The 18,242-nt window shown below is 40.2% G+C and overlaps 1 protein-coding gene and 1 long non-coding RNA gene across 2 annotated transcripts; both read right to left on the bottom strand.

The window, feature by feature from the left end:
- Positions 1-5,896: 5,896 nt before the first annotated feature.
- On the bottom strand, positions 5,897-7,150 carry LOC138407247 (uncharacterized). Its single transcript, XR_011240668.1, has 3 exons — positions 7,009-7,150; positions 6,662-6,773; positions 5,897-6,036 (listed from the first exon to the last, which is right to left on the bottom strand). It is a non-coding gene; the product is annotated as an uncharacterized lncRNA (long non-coding RNA).
- Positions 7,151-10,190: 3,040 nt separating this feature from the next.
- On the bottom strand, positions 10,191-17,970 carry rhoua (ras homolog family member Ua). Its single transcript, XM_020098854.2, has 4 exons — positions 17,404-17,970; positions 16,901-16,959; positions 16,049-16,237; positions 10,191-15,598 (listed from the first exon to the last, which is right to left on the bottom strand). The coding sequence occupies exons 1-4, from the start codon at positions 17,666-17,668 to the stop codon at positions 15,314-15,316; spliced, it is 798 nt and encodes a 265-aa protein (XP_019954413.1). The 5' UTR covers positions 17,669-17,970; the 3' UTR covers positions 10,191-15,313.
- Positions 17,971-18,242: the final 272 nt, after the last annotated feature.

Consider the following 18,242-nt stretch of genomic DNA (forward strand, 5'->3'; position numbering starts at 1 on the left):
ATTAAAACTGCTGTGTTTTTGGTCAGATCACTGTCCCAAAATAGGAAGCATGTCTCTCTCTGAACCGTCCACAGCTGTTTCGGCCACGCCAACACCAAACCTAACCTATATATTGATTTCTAAATGCGTCTTATATACTATGGGACAGTGTAGGCAGCTGTTCTTGGCTGACGTTTTATTGCAGTAACTGTAAAAGTTTCTAAAAGGCCACTACTATGGAGCTCAATGGTGGCCTTGTCCAGCTGTATGTGTAGGGGGAGTTTCCTCCGTCTGCACACTCTTAAACTTGACTGATGGTTGTGGAGGAGAACCATAGGAGTCCGACTAGACCTGGACACAGAACAGAGTGTGTGCGTGTGTGTGTGCGTGTGTGTGTGAGTAGTCTAGCCAACAGGTTCTATATAAAAAGGCTAGACCACAATAGCAGGTTGTAGTTAGACACTGTAAGCTTTCATCAAGGCTTGTGCTGTCTTTTTCGATCTCCTGCCCTCTATCTTAAAACCACATAACAACAAAACATTATAATAAGATACCTTAAAATCTAACTCTAGGTTTAGTAAGTTGTTGAAATTGTTTCAATTATTTTTCCTTGAAGTGGATGTTACTGAACACTCAATGCAAAGACTATGCTATACTATTCTTTTATTAAATAATAAATTAAACAACTTTGTGGTTTTTGTCCTGGAGATGGTTTATTTCAGCCTTTAGTCCAAAGAATAATCACCTACAAAACATGCTGGTATGGAAATTTAAACAGTAAAAAGTAAACTCATGAAAAATAGTTAACATTGCCAGCAAGATTATAAGAAACCCCCACACACAGTTGGTGGGAGCAGGAGGAAATTGATCAATAGTTAAAGATCTTCCACACCCTCTTTGGAATGAATTTGAAAAACCTCCCTCTGGACGAAGACAGACTTTTAAGCGATCGTTAAATTCATCTCCTGTCGTTTTTTACTAAACAAATCATTTTTATTTTTCTAAATTCTCGCCCCAAACAGCAGATTAACTTAACACCCGCATTTGTCAGGATTTCCCTTTCCCAAAGTATCGCAACTTTACATGAGTAAATCCAACCTTTTCTTAACCTGCTCATAACTGAGGGTGTTATTTCATGCCTTTATTAGATTGCTGACAGCGACAAAGAAGAGGATGAATGTCCACATAGTCTGGCTCTCATCCTGACCCCATGTTAACCGGGTCCTCACTCAGATAGATGTACAAGGCAAAGGTTAGTTTGTATAACACAGGAAGGACTAGATGAACTGGAAGCTGTCGCCATGATAACAATATCATTTTTTTTAATTTAACAACACAGTTATTGGGATTTCATCATGGCAAATGAGAAAAAACAAAATATAGAAAACAAAGAACATAATCTGAACACACACACAGGATGTGTCTGGAGCTGACATGCTGGAACATCCTGCTTGTAGCAGAACAGCTGATGGTGACATCTTTGTGTGCATGTGTGTGTGTGTGTGTGTGTGTGTGTTTGCATCAGGCTAAGCTAATGTTGGATAAAGGCATGTTAGAATAATAGAAAAACAGGAAAACTCGCCACATCCTTTCTTCTTTTCTCTTCCACCTCTTTTGTGCCCCTCTTTCCATTTTTCTTCTCCTCCCACTGACACTTCCTCTTCCTCCCCCTCTTCATTCCCTCTCTTCTTCCCCCCTCTCTGTCTCCTGATCTTTCTTTTTTGTTTTTTCCTTTTCGGATCACTTTGTGTCTCACTTTCTGCTAACGTCTTCCAACAAACTATCCACATTCATGTACGCAGCTATTCACATTTTTACATGACTAAACTTAACAATCATAAATCCTTGTCGGGCATCAAATTTAGAATACCAGATTTTATTATCACTGATCTTTTTTGTAATATTTTGTATGTATGGTATAAATGGTGATATATCACACATGACAACGCATATATTACATATACAAGGAAACCAAAGGCAGCCTCAGATCTTACCCTTAAGAAGACAAAAACCTTCAAAGCTCAAATATGGGACAGGAAGAGGCAGACAGGATGGATTATTCTGCAGCAGATGATATTTAGTTTGCTGTTTTATGATAACACACACATGAGGACACCAATGCTGTGCATTGCAGTTGCACATCTGTGTGTACTTGAGTAAAGACTTGAGAACGAGCTCTGTTGAAACAAATACGCAATGAATATAAACAAAAGTAAACAACGTCCCGGGAACTGAAACACACACACAGAGCAGATTGTTCACAAACACACCTGTTCAAACACACATACACACACTCACATGCAGGAACTACATGTACATGCATATTAAGACATCACTATGTGCAGTGGGAACACACACACACACACACACACACACACACACACACAGGGTGCGGTCAGAGATAAGACAGAAGTGGAAACAAGCAGCTGTCTGATCAGCGGACATACTGCTGCTCTTACATCACTCCACATTTTTTCACTCTCAGTCTTTCTCTGCCACAAATTCACCTTATGAGTCTGTCGATAAAGACTTTGTGTTTCATCTTTATCTTTGCCCTTTTCCCACAAAAATTGATTTCATCTCTATTTTTCTTACAAAATACCCCTTTCTCACTCTGAGAGTACATGATTGTCCATCCTACCCACAGTATAGTAGTAACCAAATTAAATCAGAAAAGCGTTTGAGTATGGATGAGTTTTTGTATTGGCCTTTTATGCAGAGGTCAAGTGTTGACAAGTTAAGTTGTTAACTTATCTTTCGTTTTAAACGTATGCACTTATAGTGATTTAGTAAAATTTTGTTTTTGTTTATTAAAATGTTGCTCCTGGTGAATAAAAAACAGACGTTTTAAATTCTCTCACTAAAAATATTATTTCTCTTGATAATCTACTGCTATAAATGTCTTGAAAATACCGTACATGCACAGGTAATAACACTGTACACATGAGTTTGTGTACTGTAACCCCTGGGAGCGTAGTAAAGCTTTAACATGACCTGATTTGAACATTGTTGTGAGTTTCCACACTGAGGTCATCTACTGTCATGACTGAGCACATATCTTGACTGCATGGTTTCATTATGGACCGAGAACACGCTCCCTGTTTCCCACATGTCTGCCTTCTGTCACAGAGCTGTTGTTCACTTGTTATAGACATTTCTTCCTGCTGTAATATTGTAAATGTAAAAACAGGTAGAAACACTGCAGCATGAATACACCTGACAACAATGGCTGGTTACTAAAAGACACATTTTCTAGCTTTAAATAGAACATTCTTGAAAGACCTTGTGATTGGAGAAAGATGTCTTCTCCCCAAAGCTGTATCGTCTTGTGACTGGATTGAAAACCACCCTACCTTCTCTCTTTGATTTGTTGCGTGACTGGATCATTAAGTGGGAAAAAGCTTTTCGGAAGCAAAACATTTTCGAAACCACTGGTTTAGTTTTTAACAATGTTTTTTAACAGCTTGTTATTTTATCTTTTCTTTAGAAATCTTTATTTTAAAATAAATTAAAACTATCTAATAAATCTAATGGAGTATAAAATACAATATTTCTCTCTGAATTTTATCAGAGAAGTATGAAGTATCATAAAGTGGAAATACTAAAGAACAAGTGCTTTCATCTTATATATATTTGCGATTTGTGGAGTAATGATACTAATGCAGTTCCTGGATGAATAGGATGTTCTTCTCTAAACAAGGGAATGAAAATAAAATATGATACAATAACAAGCAACTATAGGGGCAAAATATTGAAATCTGCATTCTCCCCCCCACAGATGTTTTACAGTGTAGCTGACGCCCCTAGTGGTCACAGCACATTTGCTTTTTCTTTATGAATCCAGATGAGGCATATTTTCCACAGAAATGGAGAAACTGAGGAGAACTTCCTCGACTTCCAGGATCAGCCTCCCACGACTTAATGAGTCAATCTGATGAACCTAACTCCCAGTTACTCAGTTACTTCAACGTCAAACACCCACTCTGCCCCAAGCAGCTGATGTCAAATGTAATTCAAGCTGGACAGTCGAACAGTTTAAGACCTTCATGGAGCTGTTGTCTTTCACTGCACAGATCCATTGGGTACAGAGATGCATTGAAGCAGTGTCTTTGAACTTTTTGAATACCACCAACCCCCAATTCACCCCCCCACACATACACACACACAAATTCTCCCCCCTACTCTCGCTCCCTATCCATTATGTGCCAGCTCACACAGTAGAGAAAAGGACAAAAGTTCTGGCCACGAGCCACTCACTGGGAACTGAGAGTGTGTGTGTGTGTGTGTGTGTGTGTGTGTGTGTGTGTGTGTGTGTGTGTGTGTGTGTGTGTGTGTGTGTGTGCCAGCTGGTTACATCTGGTATAAGAGGCCACAGAGGGAGGCTGCCGTCTCCCACCTTTCAATATCAGTTACTAATCCCTGTTTCCCAGAAGTGTGCACTTGTGTGTGTTTGTGTGTGTGTGTGTGTGTACTTGTACTTATATCTTTGTGAGAAACATTTTGACCTTATAGGCCTTATGGAGTGAGGACATTTGGCCGGTCCTCACTTTTAGGACTAGGCCTTTAGCTGTAATGTTATGGTAAAGGACCAGGGAATATATTATGTCCTCACTTATAGGTACAACTGTATGTGTGTGTGTGTGTGTGTGTGTGTGTGTGTGTGTGTCAGCTTAAGTCTCTGTCCTCTACATTTTTTCTCTGTGTGAGATCCATGCATATGAATTTTAAAAGTTTGCGATGATGAAATTTTAATAACTGTTTAGTTAAATCAAATTTGATTACATTGTTTTCATGGTGACAGCTGCTCTATGCTTCTAGTCGATACTAATAATCTCAGTTTGATACATACCAACCTTTCCTTCTTACTCCACACATGCAAATGAATCACATTCACACGTTTGTTGCAGTGAGCCCTGAGCCTGACCTTGGTTGTAATATTGAGAACAAGCTACTGCTTCTGTCTATCACATACAATCCCAGACTTGTATGAATCACCTTAGTCATCAACACTGGCTGGTCCATTGAGCCTTTTCACAGCAATCATTGTCACCTGTTGTGGTAGAACAGTTTTTATTATTCATGCAGGTGAGCTTGGTTGGGGTCAACTAAAGGGGAATTGAGGAGACGGATACTTGTAATATATTAAACAGTAACATTGTCATTAATGAGTACCAGCATGGTTAGTATTTGAAGTATGTTGTGATGGGTGAGGTTGTGGCACAGTCATTGCTGTGGAGAGTGAACAGGAAGGGGGGGTTCACCAGCCACCATCATTAGCCTTGTGGGCTGTGGTGTTGGCGGACATTGAGATGGTTGAGTTTCCTGCAGTACCCAGGACATTTTTGCTTTATTTCTGGACAGGAAGTGGAGACACATCATCCATCTTCATATACAGCCTATGATGTTGACATCTGTCCTGACAGATGTGATCACAAATGAACAGTTTAAAGACTGACTTTTCAAGGCTGCATCCTGAATGTGTCTCACTTCCGTGCTCTTTGTACCAAAACACATGACAGTTCAAAGACAAAATGATGTTTTTCTGCAGTCTGAGTTTTCAGATGAGTCTGTGGTGATGCAGTAAAGAACTATACTTGTGAACAAGTATCCATGGTCACTGACACTGTCCATTAGGAGTCACAGAGGATGGAGGTTTCTCTCTGGGTTTTAGTTAGGGGTTGATTATTGTTAATGCAGGGTTTGGCATTTGGGATTATTTCTTGACGGTTACGGTAATGGCAGCAGAACTCCTGTAATGACGACGGCCCTCTGATCTCAGCCATTACACAACTAACCCTGCAGTTGTGTAATGTCTTCCACTGGATGCCATTACACAACTACTGAGAAAAGCACAGGTTTAATGAATAAATTTAATGATGGCTGCATTTTATGTGGGTGATTCAATTCCAGGTTCCTGCTTCAACCCTCGCAGGCGGTCCAGCATGGCTCGCTGCAACACGAGCCAGAGCAGACATTAATGTGAATAGTCACACCTGTGTTCATCAGCCACATCTGCAGGGAAGGAGGTGTGTGTCGACTGGGCTGGTCTCAAAAACACTGTGGAGTACAATGAAAGTCAGATTTCTGTCAGTCAAGATTATTTTGCAGTGAACTCTGGGTAAATGAAGACTTTTTCCAAATAAAAAAAAACGTGGCTGGCTGATTAAACACGTGACGCCCGTCAGCTCTGCTCACTGCAGGACCTACCCACTAAAACTTTCAGAAAAATGCACAAGGATATTTCATTGGTAAAATTCAGTTAGGAGAATTACAATACAAAATCTAGTGATGAAATTAATGCAAAACAGGTCTGTATCAGAGATGCTTCTTCTAACTCATCATCCAGGCTCAGGATAGTTTGGTCAAATAAGAACGGCTGATCATCACCTCACCACTGCGCAAATGTTTTACATTTTTCAGTCTTTAGTGACACAGAAGAAGTTCAAGTCCAGTGAACAATCTCAAATGATAAAATGTAAGCAGCAAACTGGTCAAAAGGTTAGGTCGATCAAAACTCAAAAATCATGGAAGGGTCAGCTAGGGTCAAATATTTTTAAAGTGGAAACAGTGGTCAAAATATATTAAAAGATGTGTCTAAATTCAGGGGCTGCATCCTTCCATGAACTAACATGAGATCTACGGAGGATTTCCTGTTTGTGTTAACAGCTTGCCCTTCCCTTACCATAATTCTTATGCAGCTCTGCTTCTGCATAGCTTGCTTGTTAGCTTTATCACCGACACGCAATGAATCCTGGGATGGGTTAACCTGAGAAGTCAGGATTGTTTCCCTGAAACTTTTGAAATCATGTACATTAAATCAGTTAAGCAAATGCAGATCATGAACATGTAATGATATGAAATCAAATCATTTGTTCACAATAAGGAAAAATAGGATTTGTAATGATACCAGAAAAGCCAAATATAGTTATTAACATAATCTGCAAAAAGAGGGACATAAGTAAATACTGTACTAACTCCATATCACACATTTTCCACAGAAACTTGTGAAATAATAGTGCATCTACTCACTGTGCAGGGATGTGATCAGGCTCTGTGAACATGTTGTGCACCAGTTTTGCACTTATGTAAACACAGTGGTCAGCTGTTGTTCACAGTCCACAGGAGAGATGTGTGTGCAGAGGAGGAGATGGGGAGCTGTGGGAGAGCAAGCTACATGTGTCACACTGTTTCTCAACTGTGCCAATGCCACATGACACACTTGGTGAACTTTGAACACAACATGCAAACACAGACGATCGCAAATACAGGTTATCCAAGTAAACAGCCTGTAGACATGAAGAGCAAGAGAGGAAAGGAGGAGGAGGTGTGATGAATAGTGAACGATGACGACAGATGACAGAAACAGACTAAGACAAGGCAGGAGAGAATGTGTTTGACAGGAAAATACAGAAAGGGGAAGAGAGTGATAAGGAAAGGAAGGAAAAGAGGAAGGATTGTGTTATGAGAGCAGGGGAACAGACAGAGATAAAGCACGTCCAGCAGCTTCACTCCTTCAGTCAAGATTCCAGTGAGTGTGTGTCAGTCTGTTGGAGTCTACATTATTTGTCTGTATGTTTTTTTAGAGGAAAATTCTGTTCTGTCACAATCTGAGGATTCAGCTGATTCAGGCTTAAAGTTTGATATGGTCGGGGTTGAGGTTTGAGCAGGGACAGAGTCAAAATGTGGCACACAGCTGACACACACACACACACACACACACACACACACAGATCTGTAAATCAATGTGGTGCTTTTTAAAGTTCAAGAACATTTACTAAAGAAAAACACTTCCCAGTCTGATAAATGTGGCGGAGGGAGCTTCACATGTTGCAATCTTCTGTTTCTCTTTTTAACTGTCACTTTGATTATTTATCTGTTAGTGTTTTTCTCTCTCCTCCTCCCCATCTGTGCCATCATCTAATGTTCTTTACTTCTCTTTTCTTCTCATTCTCTGAACTTCTGTCTCTTTTTTGAACACACACACACACACACACACACACACACACACACACACACACACAGAGCAGCTGTCTAATTGATTGGGGTTGTTAGGAGTGTGTGGAGATTGTATTTCAACTCTGCTCATTAGGAGTCAGCACTGATGTCACTCTGGCCCCTCATACTTCATGTTATGTAACATACACACACACACACACACACTGAAACAAATAGAAAGGCTGTAAAATTCTAAAATTATCTGGACCTGCGCCTCAAACCAATGCCATGAGTACTAGCAGATTTTCCTTGTGTGTGTGAGCACACATGATGTGAACACTCATGATGGTAACATTTCACAACAAGAAGATAAACACAAGTATCATCTATGTTACATATGTATTTATTGTATTTCCTCTCTTCATGTCTGTATATCGTCTTAGTGATAAAACATCTTTCTGAGTTACTTAATAATGTAATATGTTTTCAACATAGTTAGATAGGCAAGTGGTATTAAACTTTGAGTGTTTTTTTCACCATCATGAGTCTAGAAATGATGAAAGCAACAGTTAAACAGAAAATATGGCCACGTATGTGATTCTAAACCAGTGTGAACCTTGAACAACATACGTATATGAGTGACATATGAAAACATTTAAAGAATTGTTAGAAAGCATTTTGAACTTACGTTATTACCTTACCCTAATAGGAATATTTGTATAAAAGTATTGTACATTTAGTGTAATATTGGTTGTCCCTGTAGCATTTAAAAAGATCTCCTGTTTCATTTGTTAGCAACAACAGTTGATAAAGTTTTCAGCAGTGGTGCATTTTACTCTATCAACACCTGTGTTGTTATATGGTTCATTCATGGGTTTGTTAGATTCAAAACCTATCAAGAGGAACATTTTCTTACTTTTGAATAAACATTCATTATTACATATTGTGCTGTAACAGACCTGGTTTTAAGAAGCTGGTAAAATTCACTTCTTTCACAAGAACTTGATTGTGTAATGCGTGTTTGCCGTCTGTGCAGTTTTTACTTTTTGAAGCTTCACGTTGTTATTTTATGTTTATCTGTATATCTTCTCTGTTTTTATTGTAGCCCCTGGCACCTTGTAACTCATGTTACAAAAGGCTCTTTATAAATAACGTTTTCTTATTTACTCATGAAGTTTGGATCACAAACAAGAAGCATTTTATCAAAGCTAAAAATCTGCTCACTGCACGTAAACAGTAAGAAAATTGTGGTATAACACTTACAGTCATTCTCATGTCACTTTCCCAGAAAAGTTAAATTCAAGATTATCACATTTTGGAAGAGAAAACACTATTTTGTGTCGACCTCACTGAGGAGAAAAACGACTGAATAACATCATCAAACAGGACCTGGCCCTGCATCAGTCACAGAGCAGCTGATCGAACTTATTAAGTATTACGTCTGTGTGGTCAGGTAGAGTGAGGCAGTTTGTTTCCCACAGACTTATAGTCAGGGCATGACCCCCCCCCACACACACACAAACACACACACACACACACACACAAACACTCTGCCTTCAAGAACAGAGACATGCCACTAACCAAATGTCACATGACAGCCTTCAAAATAAAGCTCTTGCATAACCATGAGGGCCTGGAAGCAGAGAGTCTGTTTACAATGATCCAGTCTGAAGTCGGATGACTTTCTGTGGGCACTGTGTGTGTGTGTGTGTGTGTGTGTGTGTGTGTGTGTGTGTGTGTGTGTGAGTCACTCTGTGTCTATGTTTGTGTTTCTATGAGTGTGACTCCTTGCCCCCAAACTTACTCACATCTTATCACCTCTCTCTTGATGTGCATCAGCTGACTGCAGCCAGCAAAGCTGTTGCACTTGGTTATCACAAAGCAAAAATCATCAAATCAGCTACAACATGAAAACACACATCCAACACAAGAGCCCATGCAAGCAAGAAAACCCATGTGTTTACCTTAAGAAAAGCAGTTGAGAGTCTGCTCTCCTTGCACCATTCTGATGATTAATTAAAGCTTCTTTTCTGATAAAACTTGTGAAATTGAGCTGGTGAACAGCTACAGAATTCTACAAATATGATACAGACAACCTCTGTGTACACGTGAATACTTAAAAACAAAACAGATATTCTCATTTACAGCCTGGGTGCTCTTGTGACGTGGCTGAGGTACAGTAAGGTTACATACGTTCAGGAGTTATATTTAAACACACACATTCCCAGTCCCACCACTGAGCACCAAGCCTCAAAATCAACAAACCACAGCATGAATTAAATCAGATAATCTTTATTTCTCAGGGTATAAAACGTTTGTACAAACACATCTTCCTTTGTTTGACATCCTCAGTTCAACAGAGAATTCGATCGAACAGATCGCAGCAGCGTATTATCTGTTACCATGTTTTCATTTGCAGGAAAAATGAACACACAGTGGTGGTTTACACAGAACGATAGCACTGGTTTGCTAAGAGAAGTTCTCAGCTGGTGTTCCATGTCAGTGAGCTCAGCTGTGTTACTGTTGGTATCAAGCTCAATGAGAAAATAATTAAATCTCAAGAATGAAATGTTTCGTTCATTTCCCCAGGTTGTCTCTTCTGGATTTAAGTCTGGGCTAAATGTTCACGTGCAATTCATGTTGTTGTACAATGTCAATGAATGATTTCTAATCTGGCTTTATATTTGGTGTAACTACCATGTTAAATAAAGAGTGATAATGGATTTGCTAAAATTAAACAAAAAACAGAAAACCTTTCAGTTTTATCGTGCACATCTGGATGACTTGTCTTCAAGGGGAATTACAGTATTTTTTAAACCAGGGCCCTAAGTGGGTGTGAAAATGAATTATTGATCTGGTTTAGTATATCTTCACCATGCAACACAGCAGCCGTGGCTAGAATGTAATCATATAACATTTGAGCCTTTTATTGGTGAAAAAGCACTTTGAGAGGACATTTCATGGAATGTCGCAGTTGCCCCATAAGATTACATTGTAGCTACGGCTGCGGGTGGAGGGGGTATATTGGAAAGATTCCAAAAGTTTTAAGGGCCATTAATCTACACATCCACATTTATAAACATAGGGTTAGAAAATACCTGAATTCCCCTTTTACTTTCCACCATTAAACACTGAAGCAAATAAAAAAGGAAAACGTATTTCAAGTATCCACACTGAGAGGATTTCAGCACTACTGCAAGTAGCACATAGGCAAACCTGCACCAACTTTGATCAATGTAATAATTGATTTAATTATAAGTAAACTTGTCATTTATTCTTTTGTGCAGAAGGAAATCCTGCCCAGACGACAAATAAATCACTGAAGCTGAATCAGAAGTCAGCCATTGTCTTTATATATACACCTGTACATTTCTTAATGGCAATCAGAGCAACAGACTTTGTCCCAAACACACAAAAATGACATTTCTATCTTACCTTCACCAAAACACCAGCTTTGCAGCACAATACTCACTCACCATCATGTCTCCATATAACACAGGATAGTTCACTTCCAGAGACCTGTCTGTTCTACATTCCAGGGCCATACATCTGTCATACAGGACACACACTGCTGAGCATCAACCAGCCAATTCTGGTTTCAAAGAAGAAATTACACAACCTCAGTCCTGCACATGAAAATAATGAATCGATAAGCAGAAACATGCTTCACTGTTTAATTCAACACAGTCAGAGGTTTCTCTGCTGGAGCCGAACGTGGTCTGAAATAACCAGTCGTTTTTTTGTTTTACTTTAGTTAGAAACATTATTGAGTCAGTTTGCTGGTTCTATGGATCTCATCTAGTTGTGTTACTGTTAAACTACATCTCAGCACATCACATTACTCCAAAAATGTCAGTCAAGGCAAGTGTGTAGTTTAGAGAAGATGATAATTTCCGTGTATGGGTGTTATAGACTGGCTAAAGAGAGAAGAACCTAAACAAAGACACTTTCTGTCAGAAATCCTCATCAGACACATGCAAGCTACTGTGGATTAATTAAATGGCAACATACCAAGAAGTAATTTGTGCTGTTTTGATGTATTTAAACAGAAATGATTGATTTTATAATGTCCTCAATAGAAAAGCAGGCCTGCATCACATGCTGCATGCAAACAAAACTCAATGTGATGAGAAAAAAAAAAAAACGTGACAGAGGAAATGCAGGCGATCATAAAGATCTGCGTGACCTTCGGTCAAATTAAATCCAACCATCGACCAAGACTGCAGACAAACACAGAGACAAGCAACTTATTATGCCTCTCCCCCCAGTAAGAAACAATACATTTGCTATCATGAAGTTAAACATGGACACAGTGAGCCCATTGAGTCGCAGCGGTAGCATCCTCAACAGAAATCAACCACACAGCTCCAACGGATCACGGTCCTAAAATCAGGAGTCCCAGATTTACAGTGAACACCTGAACGCAACACAAGGATAATGTTTCAACCTGATGCCTTTTCTCAGATTTGTCTTGAAGAGCAAGACTGTCAATGCTGGTGCAGGATCAGTTTGGGTTACATGAGGACGTCTTTGGAGGATAATCCTTTTGAAACTGTATCTTGGTGTCAACATGCAGTTTTAGCTGTGAGACTTGGTAGAGGGTGAAAACAATCTGGAATAAGTTTTGGTGTCTGAACCTCACCTGGAAAAATCTCAGTTTGTTGAATTGATTTAGATAAAACTCTTCACCAGTTCTTCATAGTATAGTTGCATTCAAAATAATTATGGTGATGATTTCAAGGCACACAACCGCTCACTCCACTTCACAACAGTAGAGAAACTAACTTTGAACCACATGCTTGAAAGAAAGAGGTAAAAACAATATTCCAGAAAACTGCTCCACTTTCACACTCGGGATAAGATTACTGGTAGCTCAGGTATAACAGGTCCTTTAGCTTTGGGCTAACATATATTTCTCCACAGAAACATGAGATATGAGTCACCTTCAGCCCCGGATTTACTGAATCCCCCTCTGGATCAGGGTTATTGTTGACTTTCAAAGAGATATGGTCAGAAGCTTACTAGTAATAAAATATATTTACACATGAATTATTGCTGGGTGGAGACCAATGTTGCACCTTGACTTTTACATTACAACAGTCTCAGAAACTTTTCTTACTAGTCAGACAGGTTTAAAGATTTATGTTTAAGTTTGAGTTAAGAAATGTAAACTGAAAACCCTTAGAGTCCTAAAAGGCAATATGTTTTTCCCTGTGTGCACATTCAGGTTCATTATGTTGTGCAAACATGATAAAAAAAGAAATTTCAGAACTAGGGGCTCCGAAGTTTGGTTACGCTGCTGAACCACAGCGGATCTGCTTCAGTCTGACTTAAACCTCTTTCTTTCCTGCTGCTGCAGTGACTCTAAAATACAAAGGGCCATTCACTTGTAGGCACTGTGGAGAGATAGTTTTAAATGCTGGGCTTGTGCTCATGTGTTAAAGCACAAAAGAAGGTGTGGCAGCTGAGTGTTACTACAAATTTAGTGTTTCAGTTTGCCTGTTTATTTCTGCTCTACCAACATATAAAATGTGATCTGTTTGAGAGTGAACAGGCTGCAGAGCTGACAGAGCATACAGCAGACACGTGGTGGACAATGGGTGTCTCTGTAGCGTGACCTGTGGCTAATGAACGCAGAGGATCAGATTTAGGGTAAATGGAGCAAATGCAGAGCAACAAACAAGACGTATCAAACTGTAGTTTATAGCTACTTAGAAAATATTTCACTGAATATGTACATGGTAGAAATTTCACAGTCTTACACACACAATTGCATTGAAGGCCTAAGAAAAAAATTAAACTGTGTTTATTTCATTCGGCTCTTTTCTTGCTACAAACTGACACAGTCAAACAGCTGAGTTTATTGTGTAAATTCAAACACATGCAAAGAGCACTTGGTTGAATTCATATTTAGTGCTCATGCTTAAGGCTTATGCATCTTATAAGATAAGTCAAACATGCAGCAAAGCAGAACAAATACCTAAAACTAATTTTTAGTTTTTGTTGTCTGCTGATGCAAGTTTTATATTTCAACATTCATCCAATATGATCATGGTGAAGAGGAGCAAAACCCTAAAACTGCAAAATGTCTTCCCCTCCCGTTAAGATCAAGTGCTAACCTGACTACAGCTAACCACCACAGCCGCACAAAGATTTATATTTAACAAAACCACATCAATTTTCTCAGACTGTACAATCTTACAGTGACAAGGTCAGACAGATGAGGATGATAAACTGGCACAGCTACCAGTGGAGAGCTGAAGCAGGTCCCTGACTACGGGATAAAACTTTGAAAGTGGTGCTTTTGTTTTCATCATATATTCAGACAGACTGGACATGTTTCATTGTTCAGCATCCTTTGCTGCTTTTTAAGATATGTGTGTAGGTTTAACTCTCCACTTATTTTGGTTGGAGTTAAGAAATGCATGTGTTGATTTTGAACCACGAAAATAAAATGTTATTCTTAAGAGAGTGTAAAGTTTTTCATTGACCAAACTTAGTCTGGCTTCACTCTGGGGGGAAGGTAAATAAATCAAAAAACAGAGTCAGATATTAACCATGGTGCAGGTTCCAGATTAGGTTTGCTGGCTGCACCACATGTGACCGGGATAAAATTATTAGCTGCTTAATGAAATGCGTTCTTTCATTAGAAAACAATCACCCCAGTGATAAAAAAAAGCTCTAAAATTAACCACGGGCTATACTTGTTGACTAAGTTCTAACATTAATCATATTCAGTGATGAAACGATTCGCTCTGCTCTACTGTCATTATGTATATAAAGACAAGGTTTGCCCTGACAGCCAATCGATTTCAGTCATCCCTAATATTTACAAGTATTGTCAGATTCAGTTAGAAACTATTATAAAAATAAGTGTGAATGTAGTTTTGTTAAGGTCACCAACAATTACAGTTGTAGTCTGAGGACAGGCCACGTCCCTCTGACCGACAAAACAAGGCTATCTGAAACAGTCTAAACAACATTGTCACACATAAAAACTCCTGTTTCATACCAGTGACATTTCAGGAGAGCGAGGAGCAGCTTCTCCAGCTCAGAAACTGGATCTAAAACCAGGTTAGAGAAAAAGGAAATGTCAGCACAAAAACCCACAGGAGCACTGCTTGGTTTTCTGGGGTCTAATAGAACCAGGCTGGGCTCAGTAGTAAATCTCATCCATGATAAGACTAAAACCCATCTCTAAAGACAATCTAAAGAATTTGAGATGCATGACAGTCTTACTTTGGTTCTCAGCCACACTCCAGTCGAGATCCTGCTCAACATCAGGCTCCATTACAGAGGAAGCGAGTCTGGGTAGAACCCAAACTCAGCAGAATCCAGACCAGGATAAAGTCAACGGAGGTTCAGAGTCAGCGAGACCCAATCTGATCACAGGTCTGCTCTAGGCCACACAACAGTACCTTTTCCACCATGACTTTGACAGACTCTTCATCTTGTCCGGTGTCTGCCTTTGCTTTTTCTGTCGTTTTTGTTTCCCTCTCGGGAGCTTCTGGGAGCTGTAGTTCTGCAGACTGGCCAGTATGGCTGTGTCAAACACTTCTTTAAGGTTTTTTTGGGTCAAAGAGGAGCACTCCATGTAGGCCACCGCTCCGATCTCCATCGCACAGTCCCAGGCGTCTGCTGGCTCAATGGGCTGCTCCCGATACCTCGCCAGGTCAATGAGAACCTAAACAGAAGAGACGACACTTTTACTATAAAGACTCTTCTGATCACAAATAGGGAAATTCTAAATACTGCTTTCAAACATTTGGTAAACATGCTGCAAATGATTTCTAAAGTTGTGAAGCCTTTGTACATACTCAGGCATTAGTGCAAGTTCAGTTACAAGATAGTAATCAGGTTAAACATGATACATGTCAGAGGTGTGGCTTCTACCTTTATGTCAAGCACATTGCATTGAAATTATGATGCACTATTTATACTCATTAAAGCAGACATTTTGACATGTCACTTTAGCAAATGGACAAGTTATCATTTTTACTAGAGTCAGTAATTGTTTTCATTACAACTTTTGACCGATTTTTTACATGGTGTCAGAAAGTCTAACAATGAGAAACAAACATTAGAGCTACACACTTGGTGATTTAAGAACAGTGAAGTTAAAATGCTTCCACACCTTGACATCTTCTCGGAGGTCACACTGTGTCCCGACCAGAACGAGTGGAGCGAACGGGGCGTGTCTGCGAATCTCTGAGACCCACTTTTCAGGAACGTTTTGGAAAGAGGCGGGACTGACAACACTGAAGCACAGCAGGAAGACATCTGCACTGGTGTAACACAGAGGACGCAGCCTATCAAACTCGTCCTGGACAAGGTGGGAGAGAGAGAGAGTAAGTGTCCGTGAGAAGGTCGAAGGCAGTGAGATAAATACAGAAATTCACCCAACAAAAAATACTGGGGCATCTCAAAAAGCATCTGAATCTAGTGCAGCTCAGTGTGTGTGTGGGTGTGTGTACAATGCTAGGGATACTGATAATAAACTATGAAGATATGTTTGTTTCTCCTCTCTGACGTTCTCTCTTCCTGAGAACAGACGGATACAGAGGATGATGATGATTTCTTCACAATATTTATAGCTACAGTTTTAATACTTTAATTTTAATAGTTTTATTCTTTTATAGGTGGCTGACACTACATGTATCTGAAGTATTGTGCACCTTTATCTGGAGTTTACAACCTAATGTACTAGATTCTCTTTTGTTGTATAAAGCCAAATGGTGACCGGCAAGTATAGCAAACCTTAAATGTATTTACATGAAACGTTTAAAGACATTGGTAGTAGCACTTCTGAGTTTCCAGGACAGAACACAAGATGTTTGTTAAGTTTTAACAAAGAAGATATTTTGTTAGCATTGTTCCAGAGAGAAAGAAGAAATCACTTCCCCTGAGGCATTGTCCCCAACCTAAATACAGCAACAACAGGAAATGCTGCTCTGTCTGTGAGTGCGTGTGTGTTGAGATTACTGACCTGTCCAGCTGTGTCACACAGTTGTAGTTTGACTGGCTGCCCGTCCACTGACACCACAGCTACACACACACACACACACACACACACACACACACACACACACACACACACACACACACACACACACACACACACAGGTAAATAACAAGTGTAGTGTAGCTTTCCACTGTCTAGGTCTGTATGGTCAAAATGTCCAGAAAACAATAACTGTTTTATCCATAGACTGTATATATACTGTATATAAGAGAGAGAGAGGGAGAGAGATGGATATATCCATAATGTAATAATAATAATACATCCACGTTTAATCAAGTATTTTTGCATCAGTTAAATGTATTGTTCTGTATGTGAATTGATGATGAGTCCTTCTTTAACTTACTGCTGTCAAATATACCTCAGTACCACATCCTAACTCAGATATTATAGAAATGAGAATCACTTCTTCTGATCATCAGATTGAAGTGTTTGAGGTCAGACCTGCTGGTGTGAGCTCCATCCTTTACCTGAGAAGTTGTCGAAGGCGGTGGGCACATACTCGGTGGGGTATCCGTTGGTGGTGTAGCTGACCACCAGGCTGGTCTTCCCCACAGCTCCGTCCCCCACCAGCACACACTTCACCCGCCTCTCCGCCGACCCTGCCCCTGCCTCTGCCCCAGAGCGCCGCGTCCTGCCGGAGCCCCTGTCCCGGCTCCTGACCCTCCTCGGCGGGACGGGCGGAGCAGGGGACACCGGCGCCGGCTTGTAGCTCGCGTCGCCCCGCGGAGGCATCGGACCCGGGGAGGAGGAGGAGGAGGAGGGTGACTTACCGCTGGAGGCAGGAGCGTCAGTCCCGGTTCGGTCCAGTTTTCACATCGTCCATTAAAGTCCGTGATCTGCCGGGACTCAGAGCCGCTTGTCAACCGAGTTTGACGTCGATTGTGTCCGCTTCCTTCTAGTCGCCATGGCTGAGTTAGAAAGATTGAAACTTCATCACAACACAGACTCACACAGACTCACACAGACACACACAGACACACACACTGAGCAGAGGCAGCGTCATGGTTCACTCACATTTCATCAGACTGAGGAAGAGAGAGAGAGAGAGAGAGAGAGTGTCCGTAGCTTCCAATGACATCACTGTGTGTGTGTGTGTGTGTGTGTGTGTGTGTGTGTGTGTGTTATGTTTTATTTTGTTTAGTTTTATTAGTCGTTAGTTGTTCGTGTATTTTGCTTCATCCGATTAAACAGAGTGAACCCTGTGACCCCAGAGAAACCCTCAACAACACGAGTCACAACATGTGAATATCAACATACATCTCCACTGTTTACTGGAGTATAGACTGACCTTTCCACCAGATTCATC

The sequence above is a fragment of the Paralichthys olivaceus genome, chromosome 1 (assembly GCF_024713975.1).
Source record: "Paralichthys olivaceus isolate ysfri-2021 chromosome 1, ASM2471397v2, whole genome shotgun sequence".
In the NCBI taxonomy this organism is placed as follows: domain Eukaryota; kingdom Metazoa; phylum Chordata; class Actinopteri; order Pleuronectiformes; family Paralichthyidae; genus Paralichthys; species Paralichthys olivaceus.

Bases quoted from the DNA above. Each gene is read 5' to 3' on its own strand.
- rhoua (XM_020098854.2), bottom strand. From the start codon at position 17,668: ATGCCTCCGCGGGGCGACGCGAGCTACAAGCCGGCGCCGGTGTCCCCT. The intron at 16,238-16,900 runs GTCAGTAATCTC...CACCTTGTCCAG, and splicing joins TGTGTGACACAGCTGGACAG to GACGAGTTTGATAGGCTGCG. The intron at 15,599-16,048 runs GTGTGGAAGCAT...TCTTCTGTTTAG, and splicing joins ACCTCCGAGAAGATGTCAAG to GTTCTCATTGACCTGGCGAG.